The sequence below is a fragment of the Gallus gallus genome, chromosome Z (genome assembly GCF_016699485.2).
Source record: "Gallus gallus isolate bGalGal1 chromosome Z, bGalGal1.mat.broiler.GRCg7b, whole genome shotgun sequence".
NCBI classification, from domain to species: Eukaryota; Metazoa; Chordata; class Aves; order Galliformes; family Phasianidae; genus Gallus; species Gallus gallus.
In genome coordinates this window covers 283,327-293,326 of record NC_052572.1, presented here as the reverse complement: position 1 = coordinate 293,326, position 10,000 = coordinate 283,327, and the positions used below count along the sequence as shown (strand labels likewise).

Here is a 10,000-nt window from a genome sequence, read left to right as displayed (position 1 = left end):
GGCCTCGCTTTGCCCTCACATCCCCTTGCATTGCACTCAGATCCCCTTGCATTGCTCTCAGATCCCCTTGCATTGCTCTCAGGGCTCGCTTTGCTCTCAGATCCCCTTGCATTGCACCCAGCTCCCATTGCATCGCTCCCAGCTCCCGTTGCATCGCTCCCAGCTCCCGTTGCATCGCACAGGGCCGGCCTTGCAAGCTCTCAGGCCTCGCTTTGCTCTCAGATCCCCTTGCATTGCTCTCAGATCCCCTTGCATTGCACAGGGATGGCCTTGCATTGCTCTCAGGCCTCGCTTTGCCCTCACATCCCCTTGCATTGCTCTCAGATCCCCTTGCATTGCTCTCAGGCCTCGCTTTGCTCTCAGATCCCCTTGCATTGCTCTCAGATCCCCTTGCATTGCTCTCAGATCCCCTTGCATTGCTCTCAGGCCTCGCTTTGCCCTCACATCCCCTTGCATTGCTCTCAGATCCCCTTGCATTGCTCTCAGGCCTCGCTTTGCTCTCAGATCCCCTTGCATTGCTCTCAGATCCCCTTGCATTGCACAGGGATGGCCTTGCATTGCTCTCAGGCCTCGCTTTGCCCTCACATCCCCTTGCATTGCACTCAGATCCCCTTGCATTGCTCTCAGATCCCCTTGCATTGCTCTGAGGGCTCGCTTTGCTCTCAGATCCCCTTGCATTGCTCTCACATCCCCTTGCATTGCACCCAGCTCCCCTTGCATCGCTCCCAGCTCCCATTGCATCGCACAGGGCCGGCCTTGCAAGCTCTCAGGCCTTGCATTGCTCTCAGATCCCCTTGCATTGCTCTCAGATCCCCTTGCATCGCTCCCAGCTCCCGTTGCATCGCTCCCAGCTCCCATTGCATCGCACAGGGCCGGCCTTGCAAGCTCTCAGGCCTTGCATTGCTCTCAGATCCCCTTGCATTGCTCTCAGATCCCCTTGCATTGCTCTCAGATCCCCTTGCATTGCTCTCAGGGCTCGCTTTGCCCTCACATCCCCTTGCATTGCTCTCAGATCCCCTTGCATTGCTCTCAGGCCTCGCTTTGCTCTCAGATCCCCTTGCATTGCTCTCACATCCCCTTGCATTGCACAAAGATGGCCTTGCATTGATCTCAGGGCTCGCTTTGCCCTCACATCCCCTTGCATTGCTCTCAGATCCCCTTGCATTGCTCTCAGATCCCCTTGCATTGCTCTCAGGCCTCGCTTTGCTCTCAGATCCCCTTGCATTGCACTCAGATCCCCTTGCATTGCACCCAGCATGCATTGCATCGCTCCCAGCTCCCAATGCATCGCACAGGGCCGACCTTGCAAGCTCTCAGGCCTCGCTTTGCTCTCACATCCCCTTGCATTGCTCTCAGATCCCCTTGCATTGCTTTCAGGCCTCGCTTTGCTCTCAGATCCCCTTGCATTGCTCTCAGATCCCCTTGCATTGCTCTCAGATCCCCTTGCATTGCTCTCAGGCCTCGCTTTGCCCTCACATCCCCTTGCATTGCTCTCAGATCCCCTTGCATTGCAGTCCCATGGCCTTGCATTGCTCTCAGGCCTTGCTTTGCTCTCAGATCCCCTTGCATTGCACTCCCATTGCCTTGCATTGCACCCACCTTGCATTGCATCGCTCCCAGCTCCCGTTGCATCGCTCCCAGCTCCCGTTGCATCGCTCCCAGCTCCCGTTGCATCGCACAGGGCCGGCCTTGCATTGCTCTCAGGCCTCGCTTTGCCCTCACATCCCCTTGCATTGCTCTCAGATCCCCTTGCATTGCTCTCAGGGCTCGCTTTGCTCTCACATCCCCTTGCATTGCTCTCAGATCCCCTTGCATTGCTCTCAGGGCTCGCTTTGCCCTCACATCCCCTTGCATTGCTCTCAGATCCCCTTGCATTGCTCTCAGGCCTCGCTTTGCTCTCAGATCCCCTTGCATTGCTCTCAGATCCCCTTGCATTGCACCCAGCTCCCGTTGCATCGCTCCCAGCTCCCGTTGCATCGCACAGGGCCGGCCTTGCAAGCTCTCAGGCCTTGCATTGCTCTCAGATCCCCTTGCATTGCTCTCAGATCCCCTTGCATTGCTCTCAGATCCCCTTGCATTGCTCTCAGGGCTCGCTTTGCTCTCAGATCCCCTTGCATTGCACCCAGCTCCCGTTGCATCGCTCCCAGCTCCCCTTGCATCGCTCCCAGCTCCCATTGCATCGCACAGGGCCGGCCTTGCATCGCTCCGGGCTCACGTTGCAAGCTCTCAGGCCTCGCTTTGCCCTCACATCCCCTTGCATTGCTCTCAGATCCCCTTGCATTGCTCTCAGATCCCCTTGCATTGCAGTCCCATGGCCTTGCATTGCTCTCAGGCCTTGCTTTGCTCTCAGATCCCCTTGCATTGCACCCAGCTCCCATTGCATCGCTCCCAGCTCCCGTTGCATCGCACAGGGCCGGCCTTGCAAGCTCTCAGGCCTCGCTTTGCCCTCACATCCCCTTGCATTGCACTCAGATCCCCTTGCATTGCACTCCCATGGCCTTGCATTGCTCTCAGGCCTCGCTTTGCTCTCAGATCCCCTTGCATTGCTCTCAGGCCTCGCTTTGCTCTCAGATCCCCTTGCATTGCTCTCACATCCCCTTGCATTGCACCCAGCTCCCCTTGCATCGCTCCCAGCTCCCGTTGCATCGCTCCCAGCTCCCATTGCATCGCACAGGGCCGGCCTTGCAAGCTCTCAGGCCTCGCTTTGCCCTCACATCCCCTTGCATTGCTCTCAGATCCCCTTGCATTGCTCTCAGGCCTCGCTTTGCTCTCAGATCCCCTTGCATTGCACTCAGATCCCCTTGCATTGCTCTCAGGGCTCGCTTTGCCCTCACATCCCCTTGCATTGCTCTCAGATCCCCTTGCATTGCACTCCCATGGCCTTGCATTGCTCTCAGGGCTCGCTTTGCTCTCAGATCCCCTTGCATTGCTCTCAGATCCCCTTGCATCGCACAGGAATGGCCTTGCATTGCTCTCAGGCCTCGCTTTGCCCTCCCATCCCCTTGCATTGCACTCCCATTGCCTTGCATTGCACCCACCTTGCATTGCATCGCTCCCAGCTCCCATTGCATCGCTCCCAGCTCCCGTTGCATCGCTCCCAGCTCCCGTTGCATCGCACAGGACCGGCCTTGCATCGCTCCGGGCTCACGTTGCAAGCTCTCAGGCCTCGCTTTGCCCTCACATCCCCTTGCATTGCACTCAGATCCCCTTGCGTTGCTTTCAGATCCCCTTGCATTGCTCTCGGGGCTCGCTTTGCTCTCAGATCCCCTTGCATTGCACTCAGATCCCCTTGCATTGCACTCCCATGGCCTTGCATTGCTCTCAGGCCTTGCTTTGCTCTCAGATCCCCTTGCATTGCTCTCAGATCCCCTTGCATTGCACCCAGCTCCCCTTGCATCGCTCCCAGCTCCCCTTGCATCGCTCCCAGCTCCCGTTGCATCGCACAGGGCCGGCCTTGCAAGCTCTCAGGCCTCGCTTTGCCCTCGCATCCCCTTGCATTGCACTCCCATCGCCTTGCATTGCACTCAGATCCCCTTGCATCGCTCCCAGCTCCCATTGCATCGCTCCCAGCTCCCGTTGCATCGCTCCCAGCTCCCGTTGCATCGTTCCCAGCTCCCGTTGCATCGCTCCCAGCTCCCGTTGCATCGCTCCGGGCCTCGCCTTGCGTTGCACCCAGCCTACCCTGCACCTCTCACCCCCCCGGCCCCGTTGCAGGCCTGGCGGCGGGTTTGCAAGGGCAGAGCGTGTCGTCGGGCAGCTCGGAGCTGAAGTCGGACGACGAAGGCGACGAGAACGCGCAGGAGGCCAAATGCGGCGACGACAAGAAGCTGGACGAGGACAAGAAGGAGCTCAAGTCAATTACGAGGTCAAGGTCTAGGTAACGGCGGGACGGAGGGGGGGGGGGGGGGGGGGGGGGGAGGGTCGTTAGCGGCGTTAATTAGGGGCCGGAAGGGGGGTTGGGGGGGCAAAAGGGGGGTGGGAAGGGGGGGGAGAGGGTGCGGCTTGCTTTGCGAGGTGCAAAGGGGGGCGAAGAGCAAAGGAGGGGGAGAAGGGGTTGCGTTGCACGGCGTTGCACGCTTGCAGGTTGCAAAGGGGGCTCCTTGCACGGCGTTGCACGCTTGCAGGTTGCAAAGGGGGCTCCTTGCACGGCGTTGCACGCTTGCAGGTTGCAAAGGGGGCTCCTTGCACGGCGTTGCACGCTTGCAGGTTGCAAAGAGGGGGGTTCAGGGGGCGCAGCTCGCGTTGCAAGGTGCAAAGGGGGGCTGAAGAGCAAAGTAGGGGTAGAAGGGGTTGCGTTGCATGCTTGTAGGTTGCAAAGGGGGGGTGATTGCAACGAGGGACGCCGTGCAAGGTGCAAAGGGGGCTCCTTGCACGGCGTTGCACGCTTGCAGGTTGCAAAGGGGGGGTTATTGCAACGAGGGACGCCGTGCAAGGTGCAAAGGGGGCTCCTTGCACGGCGTTGCACGCTTGCAGGTTGCAAAGAGGGGGGTTCAGGGGGCGCAGCTCGCGTTGCAAGGTGCAAAGGGGGGCGAAGAGCAAAGGAGGATGGAATGGGGTTGAGTTGCATGCATGTAGGTTGCAAAGGGGGGGTGATTGCAACGAGGGACGCCGTGCAAGGTGCAAAGGGGGCTCCTTGCACGGCGTTGCACGCTTGCAGGTTGCAAAGGGGGGGTGATTGCAACGTAGGACGCCGTGCAAGGTGCAAAGGGGGCTCCTTGCACGGCGTTGCACGCTTGCAGGTTGCAAAGGGGGAGGTTCAGGGGGCGCAGCTCGCGTTGCAAGGTGCAAAGGGGGGCGAAGAGCAAAGGAGGATGGAATGGGGTTGAGTTGCATGCATGTAGGTTGCAAAGGGGGGGTGGTTGCAAGATGGGATGCCGTGCAAGGTGCAAAGGGGGCTCCTTGCACGGCGTTGCACGCTTGTAGGTTGCAAAGGGGGGGTGGTTGCAACGAGGGACGCCGTGCAAGGTGCAAAGGGGGCTCCTTGCATGGCGTTGCACGCTTGCAGGTTGCAAAGAGGGGGGTTCAGGGGGCGCAGCTCACGTTGCAAGGTGCAAAGGGGGGCAAAGAGCAAAGTAGGAGGGGAAGAGGTTGCGTTGCATGCTTGTAGGTTGCAAAGGGGGGGTGATTGCAACATAGGACGCCGTGCAAGGTGCAAAGGGGGCTCCTTGCACGGCGTTGCACGCTTGCAGGTTGCAAAGAGGGGGGTTCAGGGGGCGCAGCTCGCGTTGCAAGGTGCAAAGGGGGGCGAAGAGCAAAGTAGGAGTGCAAAGGGTCGCATTGCATGCATGTAGGTTGCAAAGGGGGGGTGATTGCAACGTAGGACGCCGTGCAAGGTGCAAAGGGGGCTCCTTGCACGGCGTTGCACGCTTGCAGGTTGCAAAGAGGGGGGCGGAGGGGGCGCAGCTCGCATTGCAAGGTGCAAAGGGGGGCGAAGAGCAAAGTAGGATGGAATGGGGTTGAGTTGCATGCATGTAGGTTGCAAAGGGGGGGTGATTGCAATGTAGGACGCCGTGCAAGGTGCAAAGGGGGCTCCTTGCACGGCGTTGCACGCTTGTAGGTTGCAAAGAGGGGGGCGGAGGGGGCGCAGCTCGCGTTGCAAGGTGCAAAGGGGAGCAAAGAGCAAAGTAGGAGGGGAAATGGTTGCGTTGCATGCATGTAGGTTGCAAAGGGGGGGTGATTGCAACGTAGGACGCCGTGCAAGGTGCAAAGGGGGCTCCTTGCATGGCGTTGCACGCTTGCAGGTTGCAAAGGGGGGGGCTGAGGGGGCGCAGCTCGCGTTGCAAGGTGCAAAGGGGGGCTGAAGAGCAAAGTAGGGGGAGAAGGGGTTGCGTTGCATGCATGTAGGTTGCAAAGGGGGCGTGATTGCAACGAGGGACACCGTGCAAGGTGCAAAGGGGGCTCCTTGCACGGCGTTGCACGCTTGCAGGTTGCAAAGAGGGGGGCGGAGGGGGCGCAGCTCGCGTTGCAAGGTGCAAAGGGGGGCTGAAGAGCAAAGTAGGAGTGCAAAGGGTCGCATTGCATGGCGTTGCACGCTTGCAGGTTGCAAAGGGGGCTCCTTGCATGGCGTTGCACGCTTGCAGGTTGCAAAGAGGGGGGCAGAGGGGGCGCAGCTCGCGTTGCAAGGTGCAAAGGGGGGCTGAAGAGCAAAGGAGGATGGAACGGGGTTGAGTTGCACGCTTGTAGGTTACAAAGGGGGGGTGATTGCAAGGCGGGACGCCGTGCAAGGTGCAAAGGGGGCTCCTTGCACGGCGTTGCACGCTTGCAGGTTGCAAAGAGGGGGGCGGAGGGGGCGCAGCTCGCGTTGCAAGGTGCAAAGGGGGGCGAAGAGCAAAGTAGGAGGGGAAATGGTTGCGTTGCATGCACGTAGGTTGCAAAGGGGGGGTGGTTGCAACGTAGGACGCCGTGCAAGGTGCAAAGGGGGCTCCTTGCACGGCGTTGCACGCTTGCAGGTTGCAAAGGGGGGGTTATTGCAACGTAGCACGCCGTGCAAGGTGCAACAGGGTGTCGTAGGGTTGCATGCATGGGATTTGCAAGGCTTCCTTTGCGGTCGGGGTTGCAAAGGGGGGCGGTGGTTGAAAAAGGGGGGGGTCCCACAGCAATAACGACGACGAGGATCTGACCCCGGAGCAAAAAGCCGAGAGGGAGAAAGAGAGGCGGATGGCCAACAACGCCCGCGAGAGGCTGAGGGTGAGGGACATCAACGAGGCCTTCAAGGAGTTGGGGCGGATGGTGCAGCTGCACCTGAAGAGCGACAAACCGCAGACGAAGCTGCTCATCTTGCACCAGGCCGTGGCGGTGATCCTGAGCTTGGAGCAGCAAGTGAGAGGTGAGGGGGGGGGATGGGGGTTTGGGGGGGGTTTTGGGGGGGATTGGGGGGGTTTTGGGGTCGGGAATGGGGTTGGAGGGGGAAATGGGGGATGGAAATGGGGGTGGGAATGGGGAGAGGGGGGTTGGAATGGGGTAGGGGGTGGGAATGGGGGTTGGAAGGGGAAAGGGGGTGGGAATGGGGTTGGAATGGGGAGGGGTGGGAATAGGGGGGAATTGGGGGGGATGGAGGGGGAAATGGGGGGAATGGGGGGTGGGAATGGGGTTGGAATGGGGTAGGGGGTGGGAATGGGGTTGGAATGGGGAGAGGTTGGAATAGGGGTTGGAAATGGGGGTGGAAATGGGAATAGGGGGTGATAATGGGGTTGGAAATGGGGGTAGGAATGGGGATAGGGGGTGGGAATGGGGTTGGAATGGGGATAGGGGGTGGGAATGGGGTTGGAATGGGGAGGGGTGGGAATAGGGGGGGATTGGGGGGGTTTGGGGTCAGAAATGGGGAGAGGTTGGAATGGGGGATGGAAATGGGGGTGGGAATGGGGTTGGAATGGAGAGAGGGGGGAATGGGTTGGATATGGGGTTCGGAATGGGAATGGGGGGTGGGAATGGGGTTGGGATGGAGAGGGGGGGAATGGGGGTGGGAATGGGGATAGGGGGTTGGGAATGGGGTTGGAATGGGGATGGAGGGGGAAATGGGGGGGGTTGTGGGGGTTTTGGGGGGGTTTGGGGTCGGGAATGGGGGTTTGGGGGGGCTTTGGGGGGTTTTGGGGGGGGTTTGGGGGGGGATTGGGGGGGTTTGGGGTCAGGAATTGGGAGGGGGGGTTGGGAATGGGGGTGGGAATGGGGGGTGGGAATGGGGTCGGAATGGGGTGGGAATGGGGTTGGGAATGGGGTTGGAATGGGGATAGGGGGTGGGAATGGGGGTGGGAATGGGGATAGGGGGTGGGAATGGGGTTGGAATGGGGATAGGGGGTGGGAATGGGGTTGGAATGGGGAGAGGGGGGGGATGGAGGGGGAAATGGGGGTGGGAATGGGGTTTTGGGGGGGGATTGGGGGGGTTTTGGGGTCGGAAATGGGGTTGGGATGGGAAGGAGGGGTTGGAAATGGGGTTGGAATGGAGAGGGGGGGGTTGGAGGGGGAAATGGGGGTGGGAATGGGGGTTGGAAGGGGAAAGGGGGTGGGAATGGGGTTGGAATGGGGATGGAGGGGGAAATGGGGGTCAGAAATGGGGATAGGGGGTGGGAATGGGGTTTTGGGGATGGAGAGGGGGGGAATGGGGTTGGAATGGGGGGGGATGGAGGGGGGAATGGTGGGGATGGGGGGTGGGAATGGGGTTGGAACGGGGAGAGGGGGGAATGGGGTGGAATAGGGGGTGGAAATGGGGATGGAGGGGGAAATGGGGGTCAGAAATGGGGATAGGGGGTGGGAATGGGGGTGGATATGGGGTTGGAATGGGGAGCGATTGGAAATGGGGGTCAGAAATGGGGTTAGAATGGGGAGAGGTGGGTTGGAATGGGGATAGGGGGTGGGAATGGGGTTGGAATGGGGAGGGGTGGGAATAGGGGGGGATTGGGGGGGTTTTGGGGTCAGAAATGGGGAGAGGTTGGAATGGGGGATGGAAATGGGGGTGGGAATGGGGTTGGAATGGAGAGAGGGGGGAATGGGTTGGATATGGGGTTCGGAATGGGAATGGGGGGTGATAATGGGGTTGGAATGGGGAGAGGTTGGAATGGGAGATGGAAATGGGGTTGGAATGGGGAGCGATTGGAAATGGGGGTCAGAAATGGGGTTGGAATGGGGAGAGGTGGGAATAGGGGGGGGTTTGGGGGGGGATTGGGGGATTTGGGGGGGTTTTGGGGTCGGGAATGGGGTTGGGATGGGGAAATGGGGGTGGGAATGGGGTTGGAATGGGGAAAGGGGGGGATTAGGGGGTGGATATGGGGTTGGAATGGGGTGAGGGGGGAAATGGGGGGGGATGGAGGGGGAAATGGGGGTGGGAATGGGGAGAGGTTGGAATGGGGGGGGATTGGGGGGGTTTTGGGGGGGGATTGGGGGGGTTTTGGGGTCGGAAATGGGGTTGGGATGGGGAAATGGGGGTGGGAATGGGGTGGGAATGGGGAAAGGGGGGGATTAGGGGGTGGATATGGGGTTGGAATGGGGAGAGGGGGGAATGGGAGGGAATGGGGGTGGAAATGGGGATGGAGGGGGAAATGGGGGTCAGAAATGGGGATAGGGGGTGGGAATGGGGTTGGAATGGGGAGAGGGGGGGATGGAGGGGGAAATGGGGGTTGGAATGGGGTTTTGGGGGGGGTTTGGGGGGGTTTGGGGGGGGATTGGGGGGTTTGGGGGGTTTTGGGGGGTTTTGGGGGGGGTTTTGGGGGGGTTTGGGGTCGGGAATGGGGAGGGGGGGTTGGAAATTGGGGTTGGAATGGGGTGAGGGGGGAATGGGGGGGGATGGAGGGGGATGGAGGGGGAAATGGGGGTGGGAATGGGAAGGAGGGGTGGGAATGGGGTTGGAATGGGGAGAGGGGGGGGATGGAGGGGGAAATGGGGGTTGGAATGGGGTTTTGGGGGGGGTTGGGGGGGTTTTGGGGGGTTTGGGGGGGTTTGGGGGGGGTTTGGGGGGGGGGTTTGGGGGGTTTGGGGTCGGGAATGGGGGTTTGGGGGGGGTTTGGGGGGTTTTGGGGGGGGTTTGGGGGGTTTGGGGGGGGATTGGGGGGGTTTGGGGTCAGGAATTGGGAGGGGGGGTTGGAAATTGGGGTTGGAATGGGGATACGGGGTGGGAATGGGGTGGGAATGGGGAGAGGTTGGAATGGGAGATGGAAATGGGGTTGGAATGGGGTGAGGGGGGAATGGGGATAGGGGGTGATAATGGGGTTGGAAATGGGGGTAGGAGTGGGGAGAGGGTGGGAATGGGGGTGGATATGGGGTTGGAATGGGGAGGGGTGGGAATAGGGGGGGAATAGGGGGGTTTGGGGGGGTTTGGGGGGGGATTGGGGGGGTTTGGGGTCGGGAATGGGGAGAGGTTGGAATGGGGGATGGAAATGGGGGTGGGAATGGGGTTGGAATGGGAAGGGGGAGAAATGAGGGGGGATGGAGGGGGGAATGGGGGGTCAGAAATGGGGAGGGGTGGGAATGGGGGGTTTTGGGGGGGTTTGGGGGTTTTGTGGGGGTTTTG

General features: G+C 60.5%; 1 protein-coding gene across 1 annotated transcript in view; it reads left to right on the top strand.

Moving 5' to 3' along the window:
* TCF4 (transcription factor 4) overlaps positions 1-10,000 on the top strand; it is a 195,673-nt gene that overhangs the window by 175,812 nt on the left and 9,861 nt on the right. The window contains exons 18-19 of the mRNA XM_046905872.1: positions 3,715-3,877; positions 6,597-6,845. Of these exons, the coding sequence (XP_046761828.1) occupies positions 3,715-3,877; positions 6,597-6,845 (412 nt within the window). The remainder of the gene's footprint in view (positions 1-3,714; positions 3,878-6,596; positions 6,846-10,000) is intronic.